Source organism: Jatropha curcas, chromosome 1 (assembly GCF_041381405.1).
Source record: "Jatropha curcas cultivar XTBG-Jc1 chromosome 1, XTBG_Jcur_1.0, whole genome shotgun sequence".
NCBI lineage: Eukaryota > Viridiplantae > Streptophyta > Magnoliopsida > Malpighiales > Euphorbiaceae > Jatropha > Jatropha curcas.
The window spans coordinates 25,476,472-25,491,241 of NC_143151.1; the positions used below are offsets into that span (position 1 = coordinate 25,476,472).

At 35.8% G+C, this 14,770-nt stretch overlaps 4 protein-coding genes across 4 annotated transcripts; 2 read left to right on the plus strand and 2 right to left on the minus strand.

Annotated features, from left to right (window-relative positions):
• Nucleotides 1–133: 133 nt before the first annotated feature.
• On the minus strand, nt 134–1,819 carry LOC105638497 (pentatricopeptide (PPR) repeat-containing protein). Its single transcript, XM_089726352.1, has 2 exons — nt 1,379–1,819; nt 134–1,240 (listed from the first exon to the last, which is right to left on the minus strand). The coding sequence occupies exons 1-2, from the start codon at nt 1,724–1,726 to the stop codon at nt 167–169; spliced, it is 1,422 nt and encodes a 473-aa protein (XP_089582478.1). The 5' UTR covers nt 1,727–1,819; the 3' UTR covers nt 134–166.
• An 852-nt stretch (nt 1,820–2,671) lies between these two features.
• On the plus strand, nt 2,672–4,372 carry LOC105638498 (scopoletin glucosyltransferase). The gene has a single exon (XM_089724957.1). The coding sequence runs from the start codon at nt 2,888–2,890 to the stop codon at nt 4,322–4,324; it is 1,437 nt and encodes a 478-aa protein (XP_089581083.1). The 5' UTR covers nt 2,672–2,887; the 3' UTR covers nt 4,325–4,372.
• Nucleotides 4,373–10,447: 6,075 nt separating this feature from the next.
• LOC149499227 (uncharacterized) lies at nt 10,448–12,070 on the minus strand. The gene is made up of 2 exons (XM_089718620.1): nt 10,954–12,070; nt 10,448–10,576 (listed from the first exon to the last, which is right to left on the minus strand). The coding sequence occupies exons 1-2, from the start codon at nt 12,068–12,070 to the stop codon at nt 10,539–10,541; spliced, it is 1,155 nt and encodes a 384-aa protein (XP_089574746.1). The 3' UTR covers nt 10,448–10,538.
• A 1,587-nt stretch (nt 12,071–13,657) lies between these two features.
• On the plus strand, nt 13,658–13,980 carry LOC149499228 (uncharacterized). Its single transcript, XM_089725706.1, has one exon. The coding sequence runs from the start codon at nt 13,658–13,660 to the stop codon at nt 13,856–13,858; it is 201 nt and encodes a 66-aa protein (XP_089581832.1). The 3' UTR covers nt 13,859–13,980.
• The last annotated feature ends 790 nt before the right edge of the window (nt 13,981–14,770 follow it).

Sequence of the window (14,770 nt, forward strand, 5' to 3'; positions counted from 1 at the left end):
CCTCTCGTCGAGTACTTAGTTTCATACTGTACTTGAGAACTCATTTGAAATGGATTTCAAACGACACCTCATATGATATTTGAAATATCCTTTTTTTTTTTTTTTTAATCACATCCGATAAGTTGATTTCAAATTCAATTAAACAAACTAGATGCATTATTGAAAGTTAGCTCAACCATTCCTTGACAACTTTTCCTTTGGCAATAAAACAACCAAGGTTTTTCCTATCAACTCTCATAGGGCTTCTCGTTTGAACCATAATGCTTTTTATCATTCGCTTGACAGGAGATTCCCCTCTAACTATGCTATGATTTCCTGAACCACAAACCACTGTAATCTCTGCTGGAATCACATAATTTCCACCATTAAATCTGTTTTTCATTTCCTCGAACCAAAGCAACATTATCAAATAAGCTGAACATAAGTGCATTCCATGTAAGTCCAGCTTAGACTCCAATGCATCCCATTGCATTGCCTCTTCCAAAACTGAAGAAGAACCAATAATCAATTCATTAACCACCATGGCCTCATCTCCTCTCAAAATCTTCATCAACTCTTGAATTGAAATCGGATAAGTATTTGCATTTGAGTTTTGCACCGTGGACATCATCGTAGGACATGAATTCAAGACCGAATTACAAGTCCTTGATGAGAATGGAATCCCCAAATCCTTCATCTTTTTAAGCCATGATACTATTTCTGGGAGTGCATTGTAAACTCCATAAGAAGAAAGAACCATATTTGAACAAACGGTATCAACTTTAAACCCTCCACTTTCCATTTGATCGAGAATCATTTGCATTTCTTGAAACAATCCTAATTTTCCATATGCATGTAGAACACATCTAAACTCATAGACTGAAGGCTTCACTCCTTTCCCTCTCATCTCCTCAATTAAATCTTGTGCTTCTTTAGGCCTTCCCATTTCACATAATCCACTAATCATAGATTTATAAGCTTGCTTTTTTATGTAAACAGAGTTGGAACTAAAAACCAATTGATTCAAACGAGCAAAAGAATCTTCAAAACCTTGTACACAATTCTGTTTGGAGTGAGACTCAACCAAATTACAATAGAACAAAGCAAGATCTCTCTCCCTAAGCTTTAATTTAGAAATTGAATCAGAAATTAGGGTTCCTGACTCATTGTATTGCCCTTGTTTATCAAGCAAAGCAACAACTTCAGCAACTAGTTTTGGATTCCAATCAAACCAATGTGCTTCTTGGATCTTCAAATAAAGCTGCAACAAAAATGCCCAAATCTATAAGTGCTTGATTGTGAGAGAGAGTGATAGAGATAGAGAGATTGTAAGAGAAAATGATAGAGAGAGAGAGAGAGAGAGAGAGAGAGAGAGAGAGAGGGAGAGAGAGTAGCGCACAGGGAATGCAAGAGAGGAAAGATGAGAGTACGAGGAGTTAGGGGAAAGGAGATGAGAGAGAGCATCAAGAGCGATAGATTTAGGCGAAGCTGCTACGAATTTCTTGATCAAACTATTGGTTGCCGAGTTATCTCTGGCGGCCGTGGCGGTGGCAAGAGAAGACAGGAATCGCTGCCCTTGTTTGCTTAACGCTGCACATTCAAATACCCGCCATTTGCTTGATAACTTAGTCTCTAACGGCCCAACTTGTATATGGTGGTGATGGTAGTTTTGGCAGTGGCGGCGGTGCTTGTTCCGTGGAACTTGGAAGGTGACTAGCGTTACCTGATAACGTATGGACGGATACATATTGCGTTCCGGTAAGAGGACTTGATAGTAAAAGCTGAACTAATGTCTAAACAGCCTACTAAAGTTTGGGTGGAACAAAAGTTCTATAAGACCTAAAAATAGCAAGGAATATTACTAATATATCCAAAACTTTATAACCTTTTCCAATTATTTCCCATTCTTTATATTTTTCTACTATTCTCTAATTTGATAATTGCAATTGTAATTTATGATCAAAATTGAAATATATGTCGCGTAGTGTTGACGCCCGCCCAGTAGCAAGCCAAAGATTTTTTTCAATTTTCTGCAAAAAATCTTTATTTTTATTTTTATCGGCAAAGAAGCAGCATAATACTCTGAGCACTTCCACCGCCTTAAAAAAACTTGCAGTTAGAATGTTAACTTTAACCACTTCTTTAAAGAATATATTTGATTTATCAACATCTGATCCCAACTTAAATTCAACCTGAAGACTATCGGCTCATAACTTAAATTCAATAGGTAAGAGTGATATTATGTGAAAATTACTATGGTCAGAGAGAATTTGAATTTAAGACATTTCACTCTTTATATTTTTATAAAAAGAGAAAATACCAATCAGATTAATATTTAATTCACGGTTCAATTTGAATATTAATTGCTTATAAAGATAATAAATTTAATTATATTTCAATTCTAAAGGCATATGTTAAATTTATTATAATAAGGCCATGAACACAATAAATATCTGAATTTAATGGTAAAATTTGAATTATAATTTTTTTGCGATCGGTTAAATAGACAATACACAATGAATGAACATGACATGCTCTATAAAACCATGGTACATACTATGTGATGACCACGAAGAGAAGACTTACATATTATACAAGTTTAATCTTTTCTTTTATTGGTTAAATAGAAAACGCATAGTGCGCACATACAAATGGATTAGGATTAGCTACACACTTAAATCCTAATTAATAAACCTAACTTGCAATCTAAATTGTTAATTATCCATTTTACTTTATTTTTCTTTTTATTGTTATCAAAAGATGAAAAAACAAACTCGCAAACCACCATTCACACCGAACTTTCAGTGCATCAAACTTTTGCTTTTTGTCTTTACATTACCTCCTCTGGTCTATTAATAATGATTTCTTTGTATGCAAAGAAATTACTTCTTCCTCTAATCACCAAAAGATGTCAATGGAGATCCTTGTTCTTCCAGCCTTTGGGCAGGGCCACCTTCTTCCTTCTCTGGAGCTATGTAAGCACTTAGCATCTCTTAATTTCAAACCCCACCTTGTTATTTTCTCCAATCTCTACTCCTTCGTTCCCGTCTCTTTTATCCAAAACCCTCTCTTTGAAGTTGTACAAATCCAATCTGCACCTCCCTCACAATCCCAATTCCATCTTCGAATGAAAGACGACCAAAACCAACTGGCTTTAGGACTTGAAACTCTCCTTTCAACCCGAACCCAAACAAATCTACCAGTTTGTGCAATAGTTGATGTCCTTGTAATTTTGAATTGGACTGTCGACATTTTCAGAAAATTCAAAGTGCCTACTGTTGGATTTTTCACTTCTGGAGCATGCTCTGCTGCCATGGAGCACGCAATCTGGAAATCCAATCCGAACACTATCAAACCTGGCGATCTGTTTTTACTACAAGGACTACCGGAGGAAATGGCTCTTACAGAGTCAGATCTTAAACGACGGCCTGGTGGACCTCACGGTGGCGGCGGCGGCGGCGTCGGAAGTAGTTCATCAAGCCCAAGTGGGCCGAGAAAAATGGGCCCACCAAATCCTGGAGACAGACCACAGTGGATAGATTCCGCGGAGGACTCGATAGCGTTGGTGATAAATACTTGTGATGAACTTGAACGTCCTTTTATTGATTACCTTGCAAATGAAATGGGAAAACCAGTTTGGGGAATCGGTCCGCTTTTGCCCGAATCGTATTGGAAATCGGCTGGTTCTCTTGTTCGCGATGGTGAGAGTAGGTCGAACCGACAATCTAATGTCACTGAAGATGAAGTAATATATTGGTTAGACTCAAAACCACAAAAATCAGTTTTATATGTAGCATTTGGTAGTTCAACAAGTCCAACAATGGAGGAGTATCCTCATTTAGCTAATGCATTAGAAGAATGGACCGGACCATTCATTTGGGCAGTCCAAACAAGTTCAGGTAAAGACGGTTACTTTCCTTCGGGTTTGCAAGAAAAAGTTGGGGAAAGAGGATTGATTATAAGTGGTTGGGCACCACAGTTGTTGATACTGAGTCACCCATCAACGGGTGGATTTTTGTCACACTGTGGATGGAATTCTACAATGGAAGCAATTGGGAGAGGTGTTCCTTTTCTGGCTTGGCCTATTAGAGGAGACCAATACTATGATGCAAAACTAGTGGTGAGTCATCTGAAGATAGGTTATATTGTTAGTGATGATATGTCAAAAATGGTTACAAAGGACAATCTTACAAAGGGGATAGAAAGGCTAATGGGAGATGAAGAAATGAAAAGAAGAGCTTCTATCATGTCCACTAAATTTGAAGATGGATTTCCATCAACTTCTTTAGGTTCTTTGGACGCTTTCAAGAATTTCATTCACCAAAAGAATTGGTTAACTTGTTAATTTAACGAGTAGTTTGTTAATTTATATGGTACACTGAACTTTCTAAAAGATTTATTATGTCTTTAATTTATTAATTTTATTAATATTTGACACCTTTAAAGTGATTATCAGACAATTATAAATGCGTGAATACACAAATTGATATGTGTATGTATCAATAATGATAACTATTAAAATGAATATAATATTAATTTCCTCGTATATTGAACCATTTCGCTGAAATTGGCTAAACAATATTTGGTCATTTACCCATTTTGGGTATGTATTATTCCATCTGTGAAATGAGAAATTGATACACCTCAATCATAAATTAAGTGAAGATGAGTCCAACATACTCATATCGCGCTTTGATTTAATTGAAAAAAGGTAATCCTAGTTGGAGAAAGTTAAGAGGAAAAATGCAAAATTTTTAAAGGCTTCATTATTTTCTCATGGTGCACTGATCAACCAAAGGAAGGCTAGATTATGAATCAACAATGAGGGAAAAGTGATTTAATGCTAGCCATATCCACTGGCCGGAGGCTGGAAAAGCAATCGGAGGAGAGAGGAACTTGCAAACTCAAAATTAACAAAATGCTCCTTTCTAGTATATTATTAAAATATTTTTTCTCAATAATAAAAAAAAAGATCTTGTCTTGCAGGAGCATAGGTGGATCATGAAGTTTGCATGACTTTTAGACACAATGGGTCTTGGATATCGAAACACTTGGCCTGTCCACCGCTGCTGAAGAAGAAATTAGTTTGCTTCAAGGAAACGACAAAGCTAAAGGACGTGTATTTTCAGTCACTTGATCTCAAATCTCTCTTCGTCATTGCACCAAGAACAAGAGGGAAAGCTTGTGCTTGAATTAATTAAATCTATGGGTTGATTTGATTAATTTGTCTATAATTTATTTTCGTATACATTTTAATGTAAAATCTATGAAAATTTTGATTCTTATTGCGAGTTTTAATTTTTAATTTAAGACTTGGATAAAACTACAGTAAAGAATGATAATTTTATATATTAATACAGAAATTATTTACTACTGTTAGATGTTAATCTTTTAATGACAATCCGTTGGATTGAATTATGAGTATGGAACCTGTTAACGGCTAAATCTGTTAGAATCAAAGCCATAAAATTAGTGTTATATGTAGCATTTGGTAGTTCAATAAGTCCAACAATGGAGGAGTATCACCATTTAGCTAATGCATTAGAAGAATGGACCAAACCATTTGGGCGATCCAAACCGATTCAGGTAAGGAAGGTTACTTTCCTTCCGGTTTGCAAGAAAAGGTTAGGGAAAGAGGTTTGATAATAAGTGGTTGGGCACCACAGTTGTTGATATTGAGTCACCCATCAACGGGTGGATTTTTGTCACACTGTGGATGGAATTCTACAACGGAAGCAATTGTGAGAGGTGTTCCTTTTCTGGCTTGGCCTATTCTAGATGACCATTTTCATATTGCAAAACTAGTGGAGTCATCTCAAGGCAGGTTATATTGTTAGTGATGATATGTCAAAAATGGTTACAAAGGACAATCTTACAAAGGGGATTGAAAGGCTAATGGGAGATGAAGAAATGAAAGAAAGAGCTGCTATTATTTCTACCAAATTTCAAGATAGATTTCCATTAACTTCATTAGGTGCTTTCAAGAATTTCATTAACCAAAGAATTGGTTAACTCGTTGATTTAACGAGTAATTTGTTGATATATATGACTAGGGATGGAAGTGAGACGGGTATTTTAGGATACTGCTCTGATCCATTTAATGAGGGTATGAATAGTTATAAATGAGATTTTAAATGGATACGGATAGTGAAATTACTATTAGCAATAGATACAGGTAAGGTACGGGTATTAGAGTCTGAGTACCCACAACAATAAATAATTTTACCCATGAGTACTCACGAATACTCTGCCATTTATAATAAGAAATACATTTTAAATAAATTAGGATTTAGATAGTTTAAAATGTGTGGATATCCTATCTGTTTAAAGGGTATTTTAAATGGGTTTGAGACAGATACGGATAATAAAATTTTAAACGGATTTGAATACAAATACTTAAATAAATATTTAAATGGTTTGAAATTAACAAGAATAGTAAAATTTTAAACGAATACAATTACCTTGTTTCTATCCCTATTTATTGCACACTTAACTTTGTGAAAGATTGTGTCTTTAAATTATTAATTGAAAAAATTAAAATTTTATCTCTATGTTTTGTCAAAACTAATTACCTTACTCTCATTTTTTTAGAAATACACTATCTTTTTCCTATATATTCCCTCCATTAAATTGCTATACCCTTCCGTTCATTTTTCAAGGTTTGCCATTTGTTAACCATCAAAATGAAAGTCAAAAGTAAAAGATAAAATTTTTATACCAAAATTTACCCTTAACCACATGGATTTACTCTATATAGAATTCTGTTTGAAATAATAAAGAAAAATAAAGATTATTGGATCATCAGATTCATCATTAAATATGAAGTCAAGGAAGACGCTGTTGCAAATGCTTCACTCATCACTATCCAGGCATTTCCTGAAAATGTAGAAATTGCTAAACTTTATCTTACTAAGAACAAATCAACATTTATATAAAAAGAAACAGAGCAACGATTTAGCTTTGTTCATCCTAATAATAGAGAGAATAAATTACTGTTCACCTTCACACTCCCTTTCTTACGGGGTTTATTCCCTAATCCTAAAATCCCCAAATTATAAATCTGGTTTTGAAATTCAAAGAGAATTCTCTAATACCCAGAAAAAGTAAATAGGAAATTTATAACCCCACATCACAAAACTAAAAACTCAACATTAATTTCAAAAGAATTTTTAAAAACTCAACAGATTCGAGATTCATCCAAAATTTTCAAATTACAAACTCAGCGGAATTCAAAAACTCAGCATGAATCATCTCACAAATATACATTTGGGTCTTCAATTTCATCAAAAACCCACTTGATAGAGACAATTTTTTTTGCTCTCGCATATAGCGAAAGGAGCGGATTTGCAGAATATAAAAAAAATAAAAAATAAAAAATAAAAAAAAAAAAATTCTAAGGTTGAAGTTAATGGCATGGGCATTGTGTTTCACAGAGGGAAAAAATTGTTATTATTTTCTGTAAAGATTACATTGTTTTAATATACAAACTGCTTCTAACTATCCACTAATTACGGCTCTAATTACTCCTAAAGTTCCACCTAACATGATTTTTACTTTTACTGTGTGTACAGTTTAGTGGACAGGGAAATGATGAACTATGATTCTGATCCCTACTTTTTCTCTTCATCCGACACTCCCCCTCAAGTTGAGTAGTGGGATCTCCAATACTTAACTTGTTCAATACGTTATGAAAGGAATTTCCATTAACTGCTTTTGTCAAAATATCTGCCAACTGGTCTTCAGATCGAACAAACGGCAATTCCACAATTCCTGCTTCTAGTTTTTCTTTGATGAAGTGTCTATCAATTTCAACGTGCTTGGTCCTATCATGTTGAACAGGATTTTCTGAAATGCTGATCGCAGCTCTATTATCACACATAATTTTACTTGCTCCAGATGGAGGAAAACCAATCTCACTTAACAATTTCCTTAGCCAAAGAATTTCAGCTAGACCACGAGCTATTCCTCGAAACTCTGCCTCTGCACTAGACAATGCTACAACTTTCTGTTTCTTACTTCTCCATGTGACTAAGTTTCCGCCAACAAACGTGAAGTAGCCTGAAGTAGATCTGCGATCAACATGACTACCTGCCCAGTCTGCATCAGTATAACCTTGTATATCCAAGTGCCCATTCCGTTTAAACAGAATTCCTTGACTAGGCGTGCCCTTTAAGTACTTGATGATTCTTAACACTGCATTCATATGATCAGTTTGAGGTCTGTGCATGAACTGACTTACTACTCCAACTGCATATGCTATGTCTGGTCGAGTGTGTGAAAGATAAATTAATTTTCCAACTAGTCGTTGATACTTTTCTTTATCAACCGATTCTGCTCCTTCTACTATCTGAAGTCCATGATTTGTTGCAATAGGCGTGTCAGCTGGCTTGCAGTCAACCATTCCTATTTCTGCCAAGAAATCCAGAGTATACTTCTTTTGACATATAAAAATTCCACTTGTTGATCTCAATACTTCAATTCCAAGGAAGTACTTCAGTGCTCCTAAGTCTTTCATTTCGAATTCAGTGAATAAGTTCCTTCTCAGTTTTGACATTTCTTCATCATCATTTCCTGTAATAATCATATCATCAACGTAGATAATTAAACAAGTAATAAGATTACCCCTTTGCTTAAGGAATAATGTATGATCTGAATTACTTTGTTTAAAATCATATTTCTTCATTACAATTGTAAATCTTCCAAACCAAGCTCTTGGAGACTGTTTAAGACCATAAAGTGATTTCTTCAAACGACAGACTTCTCCAGTTTTAAATCCATTTGTGAACCCTGGTGGTGCTTCCATATAAACTTCTTCTTTTAGATCTCCGTGTAAAAAGGCATTTTTTACATCGAATTGATGGAGTGGCCATCCTTTATTAGCTGCTATCGAGAATAATACTCTGATCGTATCAATTTTAGCTACTGGAGAGAAGGTTTCTGAATAGTCTATACCATACGTCTGTGTATATCCTTTTGCTACTAACCGAGCTTTATACCTTTCAACAGTCCCATCCAGTTTGTGTTTGATCGTGAAAACCCAACGACAACCCACTGATTTCTTTCCATCTGGTAACTGACATTTTTCCCATGTGTCATTTTTAATTAGAGCATCCATCTCCGTCTTCATTGCCTGATTCCAATTTTTTGATTTTAACGCAAGCTCTATAGTATGAGGAACTTCTTCTGAATATAGAGCTATAGTGAAGGCTCTGGCCCTTTTTGATAAGCTCCCCCTGACCACATTTGTCACTGGATATTTCGTTCCTCGTGCTTCTTTTTCTGGAGAATATCTTTTAGGTGGAACTCCTCTGTTACTTCTGGGTGGTAGGACATACTGTCCAACATTCTCTTCCTGTTCTACAGAGGTCTCCAAATTATCACAGTTAGGCAGTTCAATAACAGGAGTTTCTGGAGCATCAGAATCTCTTACCTCAGGTATCAGGAAGGAAGGAAGACTTTCTTCAGTGGTATTGAGTTCCGTAGACTGTATAAATGCTTCAGATGGCCCGGTGGTACTGTTAACTGGTTCTGATGGAACGTTGTCCTGACTTGGAAACCAACTCAGTGTGTCTTTAAGTTCTCTCTCCCCCTGACCACTGGGATGGGTATTATAGTAATACTCAGTTTCAAGGAAGTCACAATTCATTGTAGTAAATACTCGACAAGTTTTTGGGTCGTAACATCTATAACCCTTCTGATTGACCCCATATCCCACAAACACACATTTAACAGCACAAGGATCAAATTTTGTTCGGTCAACTTTGGGTATATGAACAAAAACAGAACACCCAAATATTCGAGGTTGAATTGTAAGAGTTGAGGGAATTGAGGTAAATTGAGCAAGCATTTGTATTGGTGTCTGAAGTTTTAAAACTTTAGTGGGAAGCCTGTTTAAAAGATAGACTGCTGTGGCAATAGCTTCAGGCCAAAAAAATCTAGGGACACTAGACTCAATTAACATGGCACGAGTCATTTCAAGAAGAATGCGATTTTTCCTTTCTGCCACACCATTTTGTTCGGGTGTGTGGGGACAAGTTGTTTGATGGACAAGTCCTTTTTGGTGAGAAAATTGCTTCATGGATTCATTTATGTATTCACCCCCATTATCAGATCGTAAAATCTTAATTGATTGATTGAACTGAGTTTGGATCATAGTATAAAACAGAATAAATTTATCAACAACTTCAAATTTATTTTTCAAAAAATACACCCATGTCATACGAGTGCAGTCATCAACAAAGAGTAAAAAATATCTAAAACCTTGACCTCCTAAGACAGGAGCTGGACCCCACACATCAGAATGAACCAAAGAAAAAGGAGACTCCATATGGGTATTACTCGGTTTAAAAGTTTGTCTATGACTTTTTGCCAAAACACACGTCTCACACTTAAACATATTATTTGACTTAAATATATTTGGAAATAACAGACTTAAATAACCTATGGATGGATGTCCCAGTCGTCGGTGCCAAAGCCAAGCTTCCCGTTCAGTAGTTCCGTGAGCCAGCATTACATTACCGTGTTGGGCCACTTCATCCACATAATACAATCCATGATGCTCAGTGCCACATCCAATAATCTTCCCGCTCCTGATATCCTGTAAAATACAAAAGGTAGGATGCATTAGTACAGTACAATTTAATTCCTTTGTCACATGACTAATCGACAACAATTTATGAGACAATGAGGGAACATAAAGACAATTTGATATTTTTAATGTCGGTGAAATTTCAACAGATCCTGCTCCTTCTACGGTTGCAGTGCTCCCATTTGCAGTTTGGACATGGGTTTTTTTTGGTTTTAATGGTGCTATTATGTCAGCCGCCTCAAAAGTCATTGTATCAGTAGCACCACAGTCAAAAATCCAGCGATTATCTTTTCTTGTCTGTTTATTATTATTTTCAAAAGATTTGGGGCATTTCTCATACTTTCCTTGGGGTTTTATGTTAAATGACCCCATTCTTTTTCCTTCACCTTCTAGGGTTCCATCTGCCCTTTCATTTTGTGCCGCCACCATCCCCATCGCTCCTCTCTCATTCTGACCTCCTCTGCTGTCGCCACCGCTGCTGGCAGCCTCTAGGTTACCCACGGCGGCGGCTGCTTTGCTGGTCTTTGTGCCCTTGTTTCGGTGATTCTCGTTCCACCATTCTGGATAGCCAATTAATTCGAAGCATTGATCTTTTGTGTGTTTGCTCATCCCACAATAAGAGCACTTGAGTCTCGATTTATCTGGACGGGATGATGAACCATCGTTTCTTGGTTCTGACCGCCGCTGGCCACGCGCGACGAGTCCTACACCAGTTGCTTCACTTGCTTCTTTCTTCCCGATGATGACAAATCCGTCGCCTATGCCCTGTGATAGCGATTCTCTGTTAGCTGGTCCCATGATGTTCAATCGGGCGGCTTCTTTCCGAACAGAGGCGTAGGCGGCTTCAGCTGAGGGAAGATGCTCCGATCTGAGGATTTCCCTTTTGATCTGATCATACAGGTGATCTATTCCATTTAAGAATTGAAATAGTTTTTGTTCTTGTTTGACTTTGTTGTATGTCGCGATATCTGTTGAGCATGTCATCGGATTAGGCTCCCTGCGATCGATCTCCCCCCATATTCCTTGCATGGTGAGCCAGAATTCTTCTAGTGTTGATGATCCCTGTTTCATGCTGTTTGCTCTGGTATGTAGATCAAATATCTGTAATTTATCTTTCCCACTGCTATATGTGATAACAAGAGCATTCCACAAATCTTTAGCTGTGGAATACTCTGTTAAGTTGTTTGCTAGTTGTGGTTCCATGTTCTGAATTAACCATGAGAACACAATCAAATCTTCTTGTTCCCACTTTTCAAAATGTGGATCTCCAGCGGATGGAGGTGTAGCAGCTTCAGTGATGTGGTTTAACAATTTTTTTGATTTTCCCCCAATAGCTACTTTCATCATACGTGACCATATTGCATAATTTTGGCTATTTAATTTGACATTGATGGTGAGGTTATCTGAAATGGTTTGTTTCTGGTTTTGGGTATTAATCAGGTTTGCAATTCTTGTCAGGTCTTCGTCGTTGAGACCCGAGGTATGAACACTATCATCAGACATGATGATATTTGGTTATTTCAGGTAAGTCAGAAGGTAGGTGATGAGCTAAATGTGTTCAGTCAGTTCTGACTGAAAAACACCAGCTCTGATACCATGTTTCACAGAGGGAAAAAATTGTTATTATTTTCTGTAAAGATTACATTGTTTTAATATACAAACTGCTTCTAACTATCCACTAATTACGGCTCTAATTACTCCTAAAGTTCCACCTAACATGATTTTTACTTTTACTGTGTGTACAGTTTAGTGGACAGGGAAATGATGAACTATGATTCTGATCCCTACTTTTTCTCTTCATCCGACACATTGTGCTTGTTGCCAAATTTGATGTTAGGTATAAAGGCACAAATCAAGTAGTGAGGGTTGTGAAGAGCATGTGTTGGAATGTTTTAAGGTGGAGATGGCGAGGAAATATATGAAAGAAAGAGAAAAGAGGAATTAGGGTATTGCTAGTAATGTCAAACAAAAAAGGGTATTGCTAGTTATCAGGAAGAGATCAAGCGGGTTCTCTTAAAATAAGGGCTCTTTAGTCTTTTTAAGATATGTAACGGAAAATGTATAATATCAACGAAACGTATAATATCTGGGCGAAAGGGTATAATAATTCAACGGAAACACAATATAAGGAAAAAATATTATATTTCTAAAAATATAATGGTAAACTAATTAATTTTGATGAAATATAAAGATAAAATCATAATTTTCTCTTATTAATTTTGTTGATATTGAACACCCTTCAAGTGATTATCAGATAGTTAAACTCACAATAATTTTACAATCAATCAAGTGAAGTATATATATATTTGAATAAGCGGAATTCAGTATTAGACGGTTGGACATCACAATTATTTTTGTTTTTTTGCTAGTTGAGTGCCATTAAGCATTCCATATTGAATGTGATGTGCATTAAAAATTCAGAGAGTATGCAATGACCTCAGTACCCTCTCTATCTTCCTATCCTCTCCCCTTTCGTGCAGTTCGTGGCACAACTGACTTGCCATCATCGGAGCCGCCATCACTGCCTCTGGACAAGTTGGCCGAAATTGCAAACTTCAACAAAATAAGCAAATGATTTACCAAAATGTTCGTTACAATGCGAGGATCATAAATATGGTATTAATTTTCATATATATTGAGCCATTTCAGTGAAATCAGCTAAACAATATTTGATCATATACCCATTTTGGGTATTTTCTTTTTATTCCATCTGCGAAATTAAAAATTGATACACTTGAATCACAGGTTAGATGAAGATGGCTCGAACTATACTTATAACGAGCTCTGATTTAACTGAAAAACGATGATCCAGCTGAAGAAAATTAAGAGAAAAGGTGCAAAATCTTTGATGCTTCAATATGCTCTGGTGGTGCACTAATCAACCACAAGAAGGCTAAATTATGAATCGGCAATGAAGGAAAAGTGATAATGCTGGCCTTACCCACTGGAACTTGCGCGGAGGCTGAAAAAGCAATCGGAGGAGAGAGAAACTTACAAACTCAAAATTAACAAAATGCTTCTTCCTTTCTAGTATTTTATTAAAATATTTATCTTAATAATATATTTTTATAAAAATCGTCTTGCAAGAGCATGGAAGTCGACCATGAAGTTTGCATGACTCTCAGATGCAGCGAGTCTCGAATGTTGAAACGATTGGCCTGTCCATCAGTGCCGAAGAAGAAATTAGTTTGCTTCGAGGAAACGATGCAACTAAAAGACATGCATTTTCAACCACTTGATCTCAAATCTCTTTTCATTATTGCCCCAAGAGGAAGAGAAGCTTGTGCTTGATGTATAAAATCTATAGGTTAATTTGATTAAAAGTCTATAATTTATTTTTTATATATTTTAATGTAAGATGTATGAATGTTATGATTCTTTAATTTTTAATTTAAGGCTTTATTTAATTTAGTTGTCAATTGCACCATGAGAGAGGAGAGAAGGATAGAGAGGATAGAAAGCCATTTCATGCCTTCCGGATTTTTAGTCCACATGGCATCCTATTACTGATTTCTTATTGGTTAATTATAATTTAATATCCAAAACTATTAAATGTCCTATAACTACATAATTTGGATTTCTATCTTTTGGGAATAAAATGTTAATGAGTTAAGGACATTAAGTAATTTCTTTCAAATCCTATATTAATTTGTACTTAGCATTTTAAAAAAATTTAAGAACATTGGTTTTCTCATCTTAATAATTTTGAAACAATTGAAAATTTCTAGAATTTTAGTAGTACTTTGCAAACAATTTAACGCACAAAGCCTGTGAGCGAACTATTACAGATTCGACTCCAACAATTTCTGGAAAAGCTGTCAAGTGCTTCATCGTGACCATAGCCAGTAGATCTACCATAGTGATATTTATAAGCATCTATACTATATATAATATATAATGTGGGGTAGCCATGGCCACCGGTTCGGTTCTAATCGAAACCGAACCGTACTGTAGATGAATTAAAATCGGATCGAAACTATCGGTTCAAAATTTTGAACTGGAATCGACGGTTCAAGGACCGATTAAAGTTTATGTGAATGTTAAAAAATGAACCTAAACCGGCCCAGAACCGACAGTTAAGCGGCGGTTTCTGTCCGGTTCGAACCGGATTCACAAACAAAATTATCTGTTGCTTAAAATTTTTTATAAAAAAAATTATATCACTTAATTTGATTGTAGTTGATTTGATTTATGGTGAAAAGA

What these genes read in the sequence shown, in the direction of transcription:
- LOC105638498 (XM_089724957.1), top strand. Translation starts at nt 2,888, where the DNA reads ATGTCAATGGAGATCCTTGTTCTTCCAGCCTTTGGGCAGGGCCACCTT.
- LOC149499228 (XM_089725706.1), top strand. Translation starts at nt 13,658, where the DNA reads ATGGAAGTCGACCATGAAGTTTGCATGACTCTCAGATGCAGCGAGTCT.
- LOC105638497 (XM_089726352.1), bottom strand. Translation starts at nt 1,726, where the DNA reads ATGTATCCGTCCATACGTTATCAGGTAACGCTAGTCACCTTCCAAGTT. An exon ending in TTTCCTCTCTTGCATTCCCT is followed by an intron (nt 1,241 to 1,378) that starts GTGCGCTACTCT and finishes TTTTTGTTGCAG; the next exon opens with CTTTATTTGAAGATCCAAGA.
- LOC149499227 (XM_089718620.1), bottom strand. Translation starts at nt 12,070, where the DNA reads ATGTCTGATGATAGTGTTCATACCTCGGGTCTCAACGACGAAGACCTG. An exon ending in GGCAGATGGAACCCTAGAAG is followed by an intron (nt 10,577 to 10,953) that starts GTGAAGGAAAAA and finishes TGTATTTTACAG; the next exon opens with GATATCAGGAGCGGGAAGAT.